The following is a 19577-nucleotide window of genomic DNA, read 5'->3' as shown; positions in this document are numbered from 1 at the left end:
ACAGTAATAGCAGTTAAAGGAATTATTCTTAACCGTTCTCGTGTGAGTAGATTTGGAAGAAGTATACTTATTTTTAGCCACATTACAAGCTGCGGAAGTTTTTTCACATGAAGAATTATCAACAGCTTTAACAAAATTGATCTTACTAGTTTTTGGAGCGTCTATTCCTTTATAGCGCAGACCACGTGTATCACGATGTTCTTTACATGCTTCAAATCATAGAAGACAATTTTGTAGAGATAGAATTGAATCTTCTCAGACTCTCTTCCAGTGATTTCACTTTATCAAGAGCATCTGCAAGGTAAGTCTCCAAATATTTTTCTTTGGCAAGAAGACAGAGTTCTTTGTCATCGAAACATTTTTGTTGAGAGTCATATCTTGCTTCAGCTTCTGCAAGTCTTTCTTTCAACACAAGTAGATTTCGGAGAAGATTATCACATTCAGACCTTTTTGTTCATACATCTTCCTCACGATCTTTAACGATAGATTTTAGGAGATTATATCCTCCATCATATCCATTAAAGAGTTTTCTCAATTTTTCGTTTTCTTGACAAAGAGGAGTCATGTGCTTACTCAAGCAAGTTGTTGACTTCTTTTCTTTCAAAGCATGGTCAAACATCTTGATATATTGAGAGACTCACTCATCGATACTTTTTCCTTCTTCTGAATCACTGTCATCTGACAGTTCATCCAACTTCTCATCAAGATATTTTTCCCAGTCGAATGCAGATTCAGTCAAGCAACAGGAGATAAAGTTTTTTTTAGAAGTTTCAGGACTTTAAATCTCACCCGAGAGTCTCCGAACTAATGTTGCATTATCAAAGATAATATTCTTGTCCATAGAGTCAGATTGCCACAAACACAGACTTTTGAGGTATTAAACGTGTTTGGCTGCTCTGATACCAATTCAAAAAGTGGGGGTAAAACAACCAGACCCAATATTTCGCTTAGCAATCTGTATGGACAAACTCCAATATACTTTCTAGAGAATCAACTAAACAATCAGACTCAATCTAGATAAAAAGTATATCAAAGAGTTTATATCTCAATCTCTTGATTTGATATATACTCAAGCAAATAGAAATCTGCGAGTCTTTATCAAATACTAGAGAGATAACTTGGATGGTACCATAGACCAATATCCAAGTGTCAATCAATTTAAATCAATAACCAAAAGGTAGGATATTCTAATTGATTGAACAACGCACAACCTATGATATTTCAATTATATAACAAAATATAATGCGGAAAAGAAATAACACAGACACCATAATTTTGTTAACGAGGAAACCGCAAATGCATAAAAAACCTGGGACCTAGTCCAAATTGAACATACACTGTATTAAGCCGCTACAGACACTAGACTACTCCAAATTAACTTCGGTCTGGACTGTAGTTTAACTCCAATCAATCTCACACTGATCCAAGGTACAGTTACGCTCCTACGTCTCTTATCCCAGCAGGATACTACGTACTTGATTCCCTTAGATGATCCCACCCACAACTAAGAGTTGCTACGACCCAAAGTCGAAGACTTTAATAAACAAATCTGTATCACACAGAAAAGTCTACGGTAATAGATAAATCCGTCTCCCACGAATATACCTATGAGTTTTGTTCCGTCTTTTGATAAATCAAGGTGAAAAAGCGGGGGTCTAACAACACCACCCAATATTTCACTTAGCAATATGTATGGACAAATTCAAATATACTTTTAAGAGAATCAACAAGAATCAATCAATTAAAAGTATATCAACGAGTTTATATCTCTCTCTTGATTTGATTTACTCAAGCAGGGACTGCGAGTTCTAATCAAATACAAGGAATTACTCGGATGGTACCAAAGACCAATATCCGAGGATCAATCAATGGCAATCAACAACCAAAGGTTGGATTACTCCAATTGATGATCTGACGCACAACCTGTATTATTTCAATTATAAAGATAAAACAATATAATGTGGAAACTGAAATAACACAGACACCAGAAATTTTGTAAACGAGGAAACCGCAAATGCAGAAAAACTCTGGGACCTAGTCCAGATTGAGCACACAATGTATTAAGGTTTAACCCCAATCAATCTCACACTGATCCAACGTACAGTTATGCTCCTATGCCTCTGATCCCAGCAGGATGCTACGTACTTGATTCCCTTAGCTGATCTCACCCACAACTAAGAGTTGCTACGACCCAAATTCGAAGACTTTAATAAAAAAATATGTATCACAAAGAAAAGTCTACGATAATAGATAAATCCGTCTCCCACGAATATACCTACGAGACTTTAATAAACAAATCATGTTCACCTTGATTTATAAAGGTGAACTGGAACCAATCAATAATACCAGACTTATATTCCCGAAGAACAACTTAGTATTATCAATCACCTCACAATAATCTTAATCGACGCAGCGAAAATAGATATTGCCGAATCACAAACGATGAGACGAAGTTTGTTTATCATTACTTTTCTATCTTTCCTATCGGGGATATAAAATCTCAAGCCAATTATTTCAATTGTACTCGTACGATAGAAGATGCAAGATCAGATCACACAACTACAAGAAAAGTAGTATCGGTCTGGCTTCACAATCCCAATGAAGTCTTAAAGTCGTTAACCTGGTTTAGAAGAAGAAACCAAAGGTTAAAGGAGAATCGACTATAGCTTAGCACAACTAGTATCACACAGAATGTGTGGGGGATTAGGTTTCCCATTTTCTAGAGTTCTCCCTTATATACACTTTCAAATAAGGGTTTGCAATCAATGTTAGCTTAGTAAGAAAGCATTCAATATTCATCGTTAGATGAAAACCTGATTAGATTCAACCTAATATTTCTCAACCGTTAGATCGAAAACTTAGCTTGTCACATACAAATGAAATGTCCAATTTTGGGTTTATGAACCGTACCCAAACATAAACATTTGTTGGTTCAACAAGTCAACCAAATGGTTAGCCATATGATTAATCTCATATCAACCTTATTCTTCTTTACCATAACTAGTTCAAATGACTCAAATGAACTAGTTAGAGAGTTGTTCAATTGCAAGGAAATCTTATGTAACTATATAAGAGACAATTGAAGCAAAATCGGTTTGATTCACTCGAATCGGTTCATGAACTTTATATCCACGGTTTGCAAAAGAATTCCTTAGTTTATTTAAACATTAGTTCAAGAACAACCGATTTTAGATATAACCTGCTCAAGTTTGCGGACTGGGTTCGCGGACTTAAGCTCATGGAAGGAGTACACAAACCCAGCAGAAAATCCCGGGCCCAGAAGTTCGCGGACTTGGCTCACGCCACTTCCATTTCTCTTGATCAACAAAGTTCTCAAACTTTGGTTCAAGGAATAAGGACTTATACATATATGTGTTCCCACAACAATGCTTATATCCTACCAATGGTTATGTAATATAAACTCTCATTTCAATCATTGAAACAATCTCAGAGAACGTTATATAGCCGTTATTCACAGACCATTTTTCGTCAAAGAAATTTTCAAAGTGATTGAGACATAACATGACTTTCGTCACTTGGTAAAGATGAATTCGGCTAAAGCGAAAGCTTACCAACACACATTTCGAGAAATAGATAGGCGAGATAAACTCGACTCGAAATAGCAAATGTGTATAATGAAATTCTATATATCAAAACGAATTTTGTCTCAAGAGTAGGAGATAGAGTAAATAGACTTTTGAGTGACAGATAAGTTCAAGTCCACATAGCTTTTAGTCGATGAAGATCCACCAGTTCCTTGAGTATTCCTTCGTCTTGTATGATGATTTCCATGGATTCTTGAGCTCGACTACACTTTCTATCCTAATCCAAGACCTTAGCTCTAATAGGCTAGTAATCAAGACTTATAGTTTTGATCACTAATATTGACAAACATGCTTGAGATAGCAACGTATGCGAGTTCGACCGAGCAATGCTCTAACAATCTCCCCTTTTGTCAATTTTAGTGGAAAAATTATTAATACATATGGAATACAAAAATAAAATAGAATAACATTTGTAGTTCCTATTCCAGATGCCTAATGTTCAACATTACTCGAAATCTTCGTCACTTCTAAGTACTCCAATGATCCCAAAGGTTGTAGGTTCAGCATCATCGTCGTTGAAAATCCGTAGCTATAACAAAAAGAAAACAATAGTTCTCAATCATTGTTATACAGTGTCATAGTATTATTACACAGCGTCAAAGTTCAATTGTATCACAACTTCAACAACAATACTATGGTGATACGTATCACTCCCTCTTAGTCAATACTCCATCTCACATGGAAACCACACCCCCTTACATAATGATCCGAAAATCATATGTATTTTTAGTGTGAACTACATATTAATTCTCCCCCTTTTTGTCCATAAAATTGGCAAAGGTACAAGAACGGGATCCTAATGAAATTTCCGAAAGAGACATTTCATGACCAAAAGAAAGAACACACATCATCTTATTTAGATGAAATCATAAATCCGAAGCTAAATGCATTCATCAAGGAGTTTAAAGATACAAGATAACCCCTATAATATTCCACATCCCTACTCCCCACAAAGATTTGACAATTAAGCGCAAGTTCAAAAAGAACTCCCCCCCATAAATGTCATTCCCAAGGGAACAAGAGCGACCTTAATTTCGAAAGAGTAAAGAAGGATTTCTTTGGACATAACAAGTCACATACAAGTATTAATTTGAATCCAAAATATTAAATTAAGCACAAGAAGTTCATGATTAATTTAACCAAAAATGCTCAATACAAGTAAACTTATGGAGACTTAAGAGCGTTCAATTAGATTAATCACAAGTAAACCCATAATTAATCTAATCGAAATACACAACCAAATTAACCAAAAAAGTAATCAATTTAATTGGTCATACTCACATAAGGGAGTCTATGGAGAAATGACTAAGTTAAACAATCAACCCATTCATGAACGCTCAAACATAAGAAGACTTATGGAGTCATAACTAAATAACCAAACAAGATGATTAATTTAGTTCAAAATGCTCAACATAAAATACCTTACGGAAAAACAACAAGGCTAATCATAAAAATAATCAACTTGGTTGTTTCGTGCTCAACATAAGACACATTACGGAGCCACATAGTAATACATAAAATATGGATCAGGGAAGATCAATTACTACGGAATATACAAGGATTCATTATATTTCCCATCACTATTTGCATAACGACATTTAATAGACATAATCCTTGCAAATAAAAGATTCTAACCTATCTTCCATCAATAAATGAAAATATAGGCTTAACTTTTTTATTTGTCAAAAGTCCATTCATTCTTTCATCAATACATGCATATCAATTCATGAACGACTTTACTTTTGACAAGATATGGGACAATCAAGTTCACGGACGCAAACACACATATCCCATAACAATATTGCAATATAAAACCATAAAGATTAATACTGCAAAAATCATCTTCCAAACAATTTTAGAATTTAAACCAATGAATCTAAAAACATGAAGATAAAAACGTTGGACATAGCTATGTGTAATCACAAAAAAAGCTATTCCAATCTCTAATTATTCTTCTAAACAAAACAAGAAAAATAGAAGATTTACTAGACAAACAAGAAAAGATGGATCATCTGGCTTCACAATCCCAATGAAGTCTTTAAGTCGTTAACCTGGTTTAGAAGAAGAAACCAAAGGTTAAAGGAGAATCGACTCTAGCTTAACACAACTAGTATCACACAGAATGTGTAGGGATTAGGTTTCCCAGTTGCTAGATTTCTCCCTTATATACACTTTCAAATCAGGATTTGCAATCAATGTTAGCTTAGTAACAAAGCATTCAATATTCACCGTTAGATGAAAACCTGATTAGATTCAAGTTAATATTTCTCAACCGTTAGATCGAAAACTTAGCTTGTCACACACAAATGAAATGTCCAATTTTGGGTTTATGAACCGTACCCAAACATTAACATTTGTTGGTTCAAAAATTCAACCAAATGGTTAGCCATATGATTACTCTCATATAAGCCTTATTCTTCTTTACCATAACTAGTTCAAATGACTCAAATGAACTAGTTAGAGAGTTGTTCAATTGCAATGAAATATTATGTAACTACACAAGACATAATTGTAGCAAAATTGGTTTGATTCACTCGAATCGGTTCATGAACTTTATATCCACGGTTTGCAAAAGGATTCCTTAGTTTATTCAAACATTAGTTCAAGAACAACCGATTTTAGATATAACCTGCTCAAGTTCGCGGACTGGGTTCGCGGACTTAAGCTCATGGAAGGAGTACACAAACTCCAGCAGAAAATCTCGGGCCGAGAAGTTCCGCAATTTCGCGGACTGAGTTCGCGGACTTGGCTCGCGCCACTTCCATTTCTCTTGATCAACAAAGTTCGCAAACTTTGGTTCAAGGAATAAGGACTTATATATATATATATGTGTTTCCACAACAATGCTTATATAATACCAATGGTTATGTAATCTAAACTCTCATTTCAATTATTGAAACATTCTTAGAGAACGTTATATAGCCGTTATTCACAGACCATTTTTCGTCAGAACAATTTTCAAAGTGATTGAAACATAACATGACTTTCATCACTTGGTAAAGATGAATTCGGCTAAATATAAAGCTTACCAACACACATTTCGAGAAATAGATAGAAGAGATAAACTCGACTCGAAATAGCAAATGTGTATAGTGAAAGTATATATATCAAAACGACTTTTGTCTCAAGAGTAGGATATATAGTAAATAGACTTTTGAGTGACAGATAAGTTCAAGTTTCCACATACCTTTTAGTCGATGAAGATCCACCAGTTCCTTGAGTAGTCCTTTGTCTTATATGCTGATTGCCATGTATTCTTGAGATCCACTACACTTTGTATCCTAATCCAAGACCTTAGCTCTAATAGGCTAGTAATCAAGACTTATAGTTTTTATCACTAATATTGACAAACATGCTTGAGATAGAAACGCATGCGAGTTCGACCGAGCAATGCTCTAACAATCTCCCCTTTTGTCAATTTTAGTGGCAAAACTATTAATACATATGGAATACAAAAAAAATTTAACTTTTGTAGCTCTTATTCCACATGCCTAGTCTTCAACATTACTCGAAATCTTCGTCACTTCCAAGTACTCCAATGATCCCAAAGTTTGTAAGTTCAGCATCATCGTCGTTGAAAATTCGTAGCTATAATAACAAGAAAACAATAGTTCTCAATCATTGTTATATAGTTTGATAGTATCATTACACAACATCAAAGTTCAATTATATCACAGCTTCAACAACAATACTATGGTGATATGTATCACTCCCCCTTATTCAATACACCATCTCACATGGAAAACACTCCCCCTTACATAATGATCCGAAAACCATATGTGTTTGTAGTGTGAACTACATATTAATTCTCCCCCTTTTTGTCAATAAAATTGGCAAAGGTACAAGAACGGGATCCTAATGAAATTTCCGAAAGAGACATTTCATGACCAAAAGAAAGAACACACATCATCTTATTTAGATGCAATCATAAATCCGAATTTAAATGCATTCATCAAGGAGTTTAAAGATACAAGATAACCCCTATAATATTCCACAGCCCCACTCTCCACAAAGATTTGACAATTAAGCGCAAGTTCAAAAAGAACTCTACCCCATAAAATGTCATTCCCAAGGGAACAACAAGAGCGACCTTAATTTCGAAAGAGAAAAGAAGGATTTCTTTGGACATAAAAAATCACATACAAGTATGAATTTGAATCCAAAATATTAAATTAACCACAAGAAGTTCATGAGTAATTAAACCAAAAATTCTCAACACAAGTAAACTTATGGAGACTTAAGAGCGCTGAATTAGGTTAATCACAAGTAACGCATGCGAGTTCGACCGAGCAATGCTCTAAAATTAAGGTGAACAGGAAACAATTGATAAACCAGACTTATTTTCCCGAAGAACAGCCTAGTATTATCAATCACCTCACAATAATCCTAATCGACGCAGCAAAAAAGATATTGTGGAATCACAAATGATGAGACAAAGTGTTTGTGATTTCTTTCATATCTTGCCTATCGGAGATATTAATCTCAAGCCAATTATTATAATTGTACTCGGACGATAGAAACAGCAAGACCAGATCACACAACTACGAGAAAGTAGTATCGGTCTGGCTTCACAATCCCAATGAAGTCTTTAAGTCGTTAACCTGGTTTAGAAGAAGAAACCAAAGGTTAAAGGAGAGTCGACTCTAGCTTAGCATAACTAGTATCACACAGAAGGTGTGTGGATTAGGTATCCCAGTTGCTAGAGCTCTCCCTTATATAGTCTTTCAAATCAGGGCTTGCAATCAATGTTAGCTTGGTAACAAAGCATTCAATATTCATCGTTAGATGAAAACCTTATTTTGATTCAAGCTAATATCTTTCAACCGTTAGATTGAAAATTAGCTTGTTACACACAAATGAAATGAGCGTTTCTAGGATTGTGTAACCGTACCCAAACTTGTACATTTGTTGGTTCAACAATAGTCAACCAAATGGTTATCCATATGATCACTTTCATATCAACCATATTCTTCTTCACCATAACTAGTTCTAGTTACTCAAATGAACTAGTTAGAGAGTTGTTCAATTGCAAGGAAATCTTATGTAACTACAAAAGACACAATCGAAGCAAAAACGATTTGATTCACTCGAATCGGTTCATGAACTATTTATCCACGGTTTGCATTTGCATTCCTTAATTTATATAAGAATAAGTTCATAAATCATCGTTTTTAGATATAACATACTCAAGTTCGCGGACTGGGTTCGCGGACTTAAATTCCCGGACGGAGTTCACAAACTTCAGCAGAATTGTCGGGACAAGAACTTCCGCCAGTTCGCGGACTTGGCTCACACCACCATGCCGGTTCTCTTGATCAACAAAGTTCGCAAACTTCGGTTCAAGGAATAAGGACTTATACATATATGTGTTTCCACAACATTGCTTATATCCTCCAATGGTTATATAATCTAAACTCTCATTTCAATCATTTGACCATTCTTAGAGGACGTTGATATTCTATAGTTGTTATTCAAAAACTATTTTACATCAAAGTAAGCAATTTCCAAAGTGATTGAAACTTGTCATGACTTTCTTCACTAGGTAAATATGAGCTTGTTAAAGCGAAAGCTTACCAACACATATTTCGAGAAATAAATAGGAGAGATAAACTCGGCTCGAATTAGCAAATGTGTATAATTTAAGTCTATATAGTAAAAAGACTTTTGTCTCAAGATAGGAGATAAATAGACTTTTGCGTGATAGATAATTCAAGTCTCCACATACCTTTTAGTCGATGAAGATCCACCGGTTCCTTGGGTAGTCCTTCGTCTTGTATGATGATTTCCATGGAGTTCTTGAGCTCAACTACACTTTCTATACTAGTCCGAGACCTTAGCTATAATAGACTAGAAATCAAGACTTATAGTTTTGATCACAAACATTGATAAACATGTTTGAGATAGCAACGCATGCGAGTTCGACCGAGCAATGCTCTAGCACAATTAGTTCCTGTTCACCTTGATTTTATCTAAAGACATAACAAAACTTGTAGGTTTATCTGTGGGAGACATATTTATCTATTATCATAGACTTTTCAGTGTGACACAGATTTGAGTCTTCGACTTTGGGTCGTAGCAAGTCTTGGTTGTGGGTAAGATCAGCTAAGGGAATCAAGTGCGTAGCATCCTGTTGGGATCAGAGACGTAAGGAGCAAAACTGTACCTTGAATCAGTGTGAGATTGATTGGGGTTCAACTACAGTCCAGACCGAAGTTAGTTTGTAGTAGGCTAGTGTCTGTAGCGGCTTAATACAATGTGGTGTTCAATCTGGACTAGATCCCGGGGTTTTTCTGCATTTGCGGTTTCCTCGTTAACAAAAATTTTGGTGTTTGTGTTATTTATTTTCAGCATTATATTTAGTTATATAATTGAAATATCACAGGTTGTGCGTTGTATCGATCAATTGTGAAATCCAACCTTTGGTTATTGATTGGAAATTGATTGATCCTTAGATATTGGTATTTGGTACCATCCAAGTTTATATCTCTTGCATTTAATAAAGACTCGCATATTTCTATTTGCTTGAGTATAGATTAAATCAAGAGATCGAGATAATAACTCCTTGATATACTTTTTATTAAGATTAAGTCTGACTGTCTTGTTGATTCTCTTAAAAGTATATTAGAGTTAGTTCATACAGATTGCTAATCGAAATATTGGGTGAGATTATTAGACTCCCACATTTTCACATTTCATCAGAGGTAGGTTCACAAAATTTATATTTTACAAAGACACAGATAGATAATTTGTTCCTAGTGGAGCTAGCACAATTGAGAATGAGCTCATCCTTGAGATCAAGCGATCTAGTCGTCAAGGGATCGAATTTCTACTAGTAAGAAACTCTAATTTGATGAACACAGCTTACAGAACGAAAGTTTTTACTTCCCAAATGAGTAAATAAACTAACGCCACAAAGGTATTTCAATATTTATTGAATGAAAAGCGATAAGGTCAGGTGGAAGTCAAAATAAACCACCATGATTTTTTCTTTGGTTTCTAGGTTTCATATTTCATTTAATATTCTATTTTTGTCCGAATTCCCTGTTCAATATTTTCTATCATTTTATCAAGATTTTTGTCTTAATTTTATGTTTTTTTTCTTTATGTATCTTTTTTCTACTTCTCTAATCTCTTTGATTTCTTGATGGAAAATCAATTTCTTGAATTGCTTGTTTTCCAGGATCGGTTTTGCAGCAATGCCCTATCATATCAGTTGGCATTTTTCAAGTTTGTATCATCATAACTGGCATATTTACATTTGGCTAAAGCACTAGTGCCTCAGTTTCTAGTTCTCTTTATTACTCGCATCATGAATTTCAACACTTATCTTCATCGGGTGTCTCATGATATATAGTAGTTCGCTATATAGAAATGGGTACTTTACTTTCAATTTGATCCTCTGTATTCTAGCCTTTTTATTCATTATATCTTTTTCATCAACACCACATACTCTTTTTTCAGTCTTCTTTTGACATCTCTTCCTTTATACTCTTGTTAAATGCTAATTATCTCTTTGTTTCCCTCTATACCCTTCCCAAAAAAACAATTTCTCTTATTTCTTATTAGAAAGCATATCAATTGTACGTATTACCCAAAAAATTGAGGTAGATTATACTGATTAATAACCAATTAAAAGTAAGGGTTGTAACTTGTATCTCACTTTAACAATGCTATTTTCATTGGTATCAAAGATTGGAAATCCAACTTGGCTGGTAAACTTTATGCTCATAGTATTATAACACGGCAAGAGACAAAAGAGTCTATTAGGTTTATTTGGCATCATCTTCGAACAAATAATCAGTGGTATGTTCAAGTCAAAACCCTTGATCCTAACATCTTTTCAATCAAATTTAGTAATGTCGATGATAAAAATGCAACTCTATATGGTGGTGCCTCGAATTTCGATGGATATTTAATAGATTTTAGATACTGTATTCTTAATATGGATTAATAATGAAGCTCCTACTCCTGTCACCGTCATACATCAAGTTAGTTTTTGTATTACTCAACGTCATTTAGGTAATGCATTTGTTACTACTAATAAACATGTTAGAGATAGATCTATTGTGAATGATACTTGGAAATCTCCTTGTTTGAATGTTTTGAAAATTAATATTGATGCCTCTTTCAGTCCTTATTCATTACTAGATTGTATCAGTATTATAAAAAGAAATAATACAAGGCCATATGTGGTGGGAAAGGAACAATTATAAGAGTTATTAATATTCATCAATTAGAAGCTTGGGACTTTTTAGGTGCTACAAATATGGCGACTCTCATGGTTGGTCACTTGGTGTGATGTAATTTTTTAAACTAATAATCTTAGTATCATCTCTTACCTTCCTTGGAAAAGTGTCCCACTTCCTCGGAAATGTGTAAACAAACGTAACATTAACTTAGATGGTCTTGTGTACTTGTGTATAGGGGTAGTAATAAAGCAAAAGATGTTTTAGCCAAGGCTGCTCGTAAATCATCATGGGAATTGCGAAATAATCTTTCTCAGTAAAAACATGTGTATAAGAATAACCATGTCATAGATAATTGTAGATGTCACTGTAATCATTGTTATAAAAAGGTATGAGGTTTGTCTCCATGATAGCTAAGGCTATCAGACGGACGTCGTTCGACGGGGACCCCGATCCGGCGGTCGGGAAGCTCCAGATGGTGTTTTTCAATGGACGTCTAGGGTATTGTTAGGCGGGTCGATGTAGGTGGACAGAATATTGGGTGGGTGTATTTTTTCCGTGTCATATAAACGCTTATGTCTTCCAAAACCTTGGCTTCTCTTCTCTAACGCAGATGCCTAAGGTTTCTTACTTCTCTGTGTTCCTTTTTGTGCTTCTTTTCTATGTGTGATATAGGTTGTTATAATAGATTCATATTTATACGTCGTAGTTGAATCAGAAAGACGATTGAGAATGATACAAGAAGAAGGTAAACATACAGATTCACAGAAACCCTAGAATTTTACCTTGATGATCTCTAATTAGTTTTAAAGATCAATTTGGTGAATCGAAAATTACAAGTCTGGGACTGAAGATACTAGAGTTTTCATATATCCTAATTTCTTTAGCCTCCAAATAATATCTATTTTGATAATCAGCGTAATATCTATTTCTTTAGCCTCCAAATAATATGCACTTTGGTAAGCATAAATCTCTTTGGATAACTGTTTGTCAACATTAATCATCCAGTAAGAAATTGTTAATTGTATAGTTACCATCTCTTTGCATACAACATGACTCATCCGTAGTAGGTTTTCCATGAAACAAACAGGCCTAGGGGGATAATATTATTAGTTGTCAAAAGATCATAGGATTTAACAAATTTCATTGCTTGGGAAATAATTGTGTGTATAATTTTCAACTGTGAGTGAGTGGTTTGGGAAAGAATATGTTGATAGGTATATCATGGCAAAGTATTATAGATTTTTTCTTTGCGTTGGTTTATTTTTGGTCCTTCCAATAAAAATGAGAGAAAGTTATATGTATAGACACTGACGCTGCTACTTTGGTGCTTGGCATTGCATGTCCATTGGAACGATGCCGTGCAATTTGTATTGATTCTTTCATTTGAAACTAATGTATTGCCATTGTAGGGTGACGAATCATACTGGGGTGTTATTTAAGAAACTTATATGGGGGTTTGAACTGTTTCTCCATGAGGGTGATATGATACCTGCTCTTGCCTCTGCGGAACCTAAATTGCACCCTGCAAAGGATGAACACCGGGATATTTTCAAGTATTATACCGAGGTTAAGCTTTCTCCTGCAACTTAAATGGAAATAACTTGCTAGGAGTTTTCTTTTACTAATTTTGACGACCTGCAATCGACCCTCAACAACATTTAATTTACTTTGGAGGTCATATGTATTCATCAGGCAGAGCTTAAGAACTTTTTGAAGTTTCTTTACCGGGAAAACTTGGCTAGAGAAAAGTTTGAGTAGCCTTTTTAATTAACCGTTTAAGATGGAAAGTGTGTAATCCCACAGTTGCAGAAGTTTTGTAAGCAACAGATTTAAAAAGTATTGGGTTCGTAAAATGCACTAAAGGTTCTGCAGGTCTCAGAAATATGTTCAAACGAGATATGAAAGCTTGTTGTTTCGAAATCAACACTCCAGTACAAAGACGAGCTAATTGATTACCTAACTTTGAAGAATTTGCAAAGTAGAACCAACACTTGATGGCACATATCACAAGGGCCTTGGTCAGTTTATTTAGGTTGGGATGTGGAGTTATGTGCGAAGGGTGTGAAGCATGCTCTAGCCAGAACCCTCAGAACCCCAAACTCAATCGGTTGTTTTCCTGACTAAATTCAGTTTCTTCTCTCTTAGCTCTCCGTTGTCCACGAACCCCAAACTTAAATCTGTTCTTATGTTTTGTTTTGTTTTGTTTTAATATTGTTTTAATTGTTCCATCTTATTCTCTGCAGGGGTTAATCCATTACGTTACAACCATCAGTGCTATTGGAGGAGCTGCTACCAATGGTTTCTTTTTTTTGGAACCCTTTCTAGCAATGATCATTCTCATTCGGTAATATCAAATTCAAACACTTTATCTAGATTTCATATTAGTTACTCTCGATTAAACACTTGATTTTTTTTTTTAAGTTGTCGCTACTTACGAGTCTTCTCTTCCTTCTGTATAATTGCATCTAATCAGGACTGCATCGCACTTAATGGTTTTTGTTCTTAATAAAATATCAAGTCAGAAAGTTGTAGTTCCATGTTTGAAGGTTGATGTACCCTAAAAAATTCATGCTACAGTGTTACTCATTGAGATATATATTTCGAAAAATCTGATTAAACTTGCCTTACCCCAATATTGTTTCTTGAATTTTTCTAGATTCTACTGTCCCGTTAATATTTATTCATTTCCTTAGGACGTTAGAATGATAACACTTCTTTGATTTTTCCTCCATAGTTAGATTAAGGAGTTTTTTGGGTTGCGGTTGTCTACTAGAATATACTTAGAAGTCAAGTGTACGACTAAGAGTAATGGTTGTTTGCTAATTTTTGAAGGTGAACAAAATCTATGATAGTTTTGCTGTTACTAACTTACTACAATTTACTATATCAAAGGGCTATATAAATACATATGGTTGTTTGCTATATCAAAGGGCTTTTAGGGGATAGTAAATACATAGAAGTAGAAGAGAAGATGACAATGTTTTTATACACAATTGGGCACAACTGTAGGAATCTTATAATTTTACATCACTTTCAACATTCCGGTGAAAGAGTTAGTAAGTATTTTCATGAAGTGTTGACTGCTATGAAGATTTGGTCTGCTGAAGTTTTAGTTCCTCCACCTAATGTATTTGACAAGCCAGCTATAACTATAAAGCATAAACGTCTCAGAGAATGTGCTTTCAAAGGTGTCGTTGGTGCATTGGATGGCACTCTAATTAGTGCGAGCATTCCATTCAAGAAGCAAACACCGTATAGATGAAGGGTAAGAGGAGAATGTTCCCATAAAACATGTTGGATTATTTAAGTGTATGACTATCAAGAACTCATAGCCACATCATGAATTATCTCAACTTAGGCTAACCCCTATGGGCTAGATTTGAGTGCTAGATTGGCCAAAAAGTGTTGCAAATCAAAAAACAAGTGTTGGAAAAAAGTTAACAGTGATAGTTGATAGTTCTCTCTCCTACCAAGTGCTCGCAGTCCAACTATCAGCGAGATTGAAACACTGAACCATTCGGCGCTCAAAAAGTGGTCTAAACACTGAACCGTTCAGCGCTGGGAGAAAATTTTCTGATTTAACGGCTGAGATTTAAAACGCCGAACGGTTCGGCGTTATATGGTGGTCCCGATGCTAATCTAGCTGCTAGATTAGCCATCCCATAGGACTTAGGAGGTTGTCCATTCTGACGTGGATGGCCAATCTAGCAGTTAGATATCTAGCCCATAGGACTAAGCCTTAAAAGATGATTAATCATCCATGAATGAAGCTGAGTAAACTGAAAGTGAATATGCTTGAATGAACCCAAATCTAAACATTCTCTAGACAGGCGGCAAAAGAAAAATGACTGCATAGTTATAAATAGTTAGCCAATGTAACCCAAGATTTGTATTGTTATATTTTCCTTCACATATGAAAGCGTCATAGAAACTTACGCACAGCTGCAACTTGACAGCACGGTCTCTAATACCATTTTCATTTTCTTGTCGATTATGAATTTTCAAGACTTTTCAGTGTGGGATTTCGAATACAGAAGCTCCTCTCGTCAATCCAATTGCAGAATCCGGTTAGAAGATCTTCAAGGAATTCACAATTAGAATAGAATTGCTCATTCCAGCAACCATTGGTAAAATTAACTCTATAATGGTGAAGGCGCTCGAGTCTTGGAAAAGAGAGATATCTTTAGGAAAGCATATGTCAGGGGTTATTTCTAATGTCAACAACATGAATGATGCACAACTACAAAGACACCATGGAATAGAGAAGGGTTTTTCTTGATATAAGAATAGACAATTACTATATGTTTGACATAATTGATCAGTTGCGCTCATCTGCACAATTTTGGCTTAAAATCTTAGTTGGCTGAAATCTATTGGAAAAGGGGATACGAGTTTAGCCAAGGATGGGTAATCGTTGATGGACTGCAGCAATGGCGCACTGAATTTGGAATCACACCAAAGAAAATATGTGATGAATAAGGTAGCTGGAGATTTGATGCGAAATGAGACATGTTAGAATGCAAATCTACTATGATTCAAAAGACATTAAAAACAATTTATTACACTGAAGGACCCAATAAAGGACAACCACATATGTTGGATTTATATTGCATCATAATGCAGAAACATTAAATCGAAAAGGAAATGAAATTTCATTAGTGAACATATATCTGCAACCTATAAAAGTTTCATTTTGATATAAATTGCAGAAACAAACATAATTGAAACTCACAATAAAAATCAAATAACAGTTTGGTGAATGAGGGGATGTCAGGTACATACCTTATAAACGATGTAACACTGGATGAATGATGTTAGCTAGGAACATGATGTTTTTAGAGGGGACAGTAGAAAGATCTTTGGATAAGCACTAAAACTAATTTCTAGTAATAAGGAGCGACGTAAGCTGGTGGTGGTGGAGATGGGTAGGAAGATTTAGGAGTATACTTTGGTGCTTCGTATTTGGGAGCGACGTAAGCTGGTGGTGGTGGAGACGCATAGACGTACTTAGGGGTGTATTTTGGTGCTTCGTACTTGGGAGCAACATAAGCCGGTGGTGGTGGAGACGTATAGATGTACTTAGGGGTGTACTTTGGTGCTTCGTACTTGGGGGCGATGTAAGCCGGTGGTGGTGGAGATGCGTAGACATACTTAAGGGTGTATTTTGGTGCTTCGTACTTGGGGGCGACGTAAGCCGGTGGTGGTGGAGATGCGTAGACGTACTTAGGGGTGTACACTGGTGCTTCGTACTTGGGGGCGACGTAAGCCGGTGGTGGTGGAGATGCGTAGACGTACTTAGGGGTGTACACTGGTGCTTCGTACTTGGGGGCGACGTAGGCCGGTGGTGGTGGAGATGCGTAGACGTACTTAGGGGTGTACACTGGTGCTTCGTACTTGGGGGCGACGTAAGCCGGTGGTGGTGGAGATGCGTAGACATATTTAGGAGTATACTTTGGCGCTTCGTATTTAGGAGTGTACTTTGGTGCTTCGTACTTGGGTGCTTTGTATTTTGGTGCTTCGTATTTGGGTGCTTCGTATTTAGGAGTATATTTTGGTGCTTCGTACTTGGGGGCATCGTATTTCGGAGTATATTTTGGTGCTTCGTACTTGGGAGCGACGTAAGCCGGTGGTGGTGGAGATGTGTAAACGTATTTAGGAGTATACTTTGGTGCTTCGTACTTGGGAGCGACGTAAGCCGGTGGTGGTGGAGTTGCATAGACGTATTTTGGAGCTTCGTATTTTGGAAGATATGCTTCTACAGTAAGATCTACAACTGGTTTCTTGTATGGAGTTTCCTTGTTGGGCGTGTAAGGCTCGTATTCAGCTAGTGCAACATGGATTAGAACGAATAAGGTTAAAGCATGAACCAGACATGCTGAGATCCTTGCCATGTTGATTGATAGGTGAAGGCAAAGAAGAAAGAAAGAATACCTAACAAGTTGTTGTTCGTAGAGATTATGATGAAGAGAGAGGCTTCTGAACCCAATTATATAGTGCAACACTTGATTACGTTTTCTTCTCTTAATAATGCACAATTAATTGAATAATATCCACTTGGGAGGCATGCTAGTCAGTTGTGTACCACTAACTCAATGTATAACACCGAGTAAAAAAAATAACTCAATGTATAACACAAGTCGAGGCACGCACGATCTTCGGGTGATCAACGATTGAAATTGAATATGGACGCATTCTTGTACGCGTTGGGATGTTTCTCAACTATAGATCGTGCAGACTCATAGTGTCTCTTAGTGGTCATGCATCTTCTGTTTGTGTAATTTAACTTGCCAGAACAAACATCAAAATGTTTTAAACTTTATCAAGCCCAAGACATTAAAATTCGTAAAAATTTGGATTAAAAAAAATCACAAAATTGATTAAAAAGACCAAAATCAACAATTCTTAGGTAAAAGAAAATATGTAAAATTTGATATTGTTTAAATGGACGAGAATGTAAAAATAGCCAGGATGTAAACAGTTTCATCCTACCCATTTTCAAATACTTTTTATTATTTTTAATTTACATCGGGATGCATCCAGTTTCATCCTCGCTCTCTTTAAGTTTAAGCCAAGATGAATCTAGTTTCATTCTTGCTATTTTATTTGTGTCCATTTTATCCATACTAATTTTTACTCGTCCATTAGAACCATGTTTTAAAAATATTTGGACAAATGATCCATTTTCCGGAAAAAAATCCTTTTACTAAGAAAATTTTATACTTGTATATATGATCATCAAATAACCCTATTACATGTTGCTTATAGAAATTGAAGTCTAAAAAAATTTTAAAGGTGAGAGATTGAAGTCTCTAGTTTCCTCACATGTGCTTTTGGGCCATTTAGTTCTTTATACCGGTGCCCTTGAGAGGCCCATGTGTTTTTTCCCATTTTCTTCATTGATTAAATCATCTTACGAAAGAATTACTTAACTGCTTGACTGTGGGATGAGATGGAGGTAAGTTATTGTCGTAGCATTGTTGAAGATGAGTCTGAATATTGTGCAGATTAGCTTCAATGTTACCAAAGTGATATCTCTTCCATAGCTGCAGTTGAGTTCTGGTGAATTTTAATTTACTAGAGAACTGATAAGATGGGGATCCCAACATTGGCTTTCTATCCAGAAAGAATTTTATATGCAACAATGTTTATGGGTGAAAACTATTCCTGCCGAATTTGGTAATTTGGGGTGTGTGGATGAGGAATGAATCTAAACCCTAAACAAATGCACTGCACGGGAGTGCTTTGTGATTCGCGAAATCAATTTGTACAATTCTGTCCTAAACCAAGAAATGGCCATTCCAGACTTGCTTCGGTCACAAAGTGAAGGAGATGGGGTTGATCTTAGGGAGGGAAGCGAATAAGGTGTTGAGATTGTGAAGGTGTTGGCTATGTATGACTTGTATCAGAAAGATGAACTGGCTTGCAGAATGTAAGCTATCAGTTCCGGTGTTTGAATACGGTTGTATCAACACTTGCTTCTGTTGTCTTGTCTTGTCGAAATAGGGAGGAGAACATATTTATACAAGTCATTGAGCCTTACTCACGTATCTCGTGGGAAGTGGAGAAAGTGGAGTGATGGAGTAGTGGAGTTGCGGGTGTTAGTGTTACACGATCAGTCTTTCCCACTTCTCCTATCATCACTAACCGTCCATGACTTCCTGACATGTTCTTGTGATGGCGTGTTGTGCGCTGCACGCTGTAAACCGCCAGACCAATACCCCAGTATGTATCCCCAGTTTGTGACATGATTGATGTCTCGAGTGTGTGGATCGTGGGACCCACA

General features: G+C 35.9%; 1 protein-coding gene across 1 annotated transcript in view; it reads right to left on the bottom strand.

Annotated features, from left to right (window-relative positions):
* Positions 1 to 16422: 16422 nt before the first annotated feature.
* The window catches only part of LOC113344824 (extensin-2-like), a 3748-nt gene continuing 593 nt past the window's right edge, over positions 16423 to 19577 (bottom strand). Inside the window, exon 2 of the mRNA XM_026588729.1 lies at positions 16423 to 17229. Coding sequence (XP_026444514.1) covers positions 16678 to 17229 — 552 coding nt within the window. The 3' untranslated portion in view covers positions 16423 to 16677. The remainder of the gene's footprint in view (positions 17230 to 19577) is intronic.

The sequence above is a fragment of the Papaver somniferum genome, unplaced genomic scaffold (genome assembly GCF_003573695.1).
Source record: "Papaver somniferum cultivar HN1 unplaced genomic scaffold, ASM357369v1 unplaced-scaffold_8, whole genome shotgun sequence".
NCBI lineage: Eukaryota > Viridiplantae > Streptophyta > Magnoliopsida > Ranunculales > Papaveraceae > Papaver > Papaver somniferum.
The sequence above is the reverse complement of the archived record's forward strand: the minus strand, read 5'-3'. Positions and strand labels throughout refer to the sequence as shown.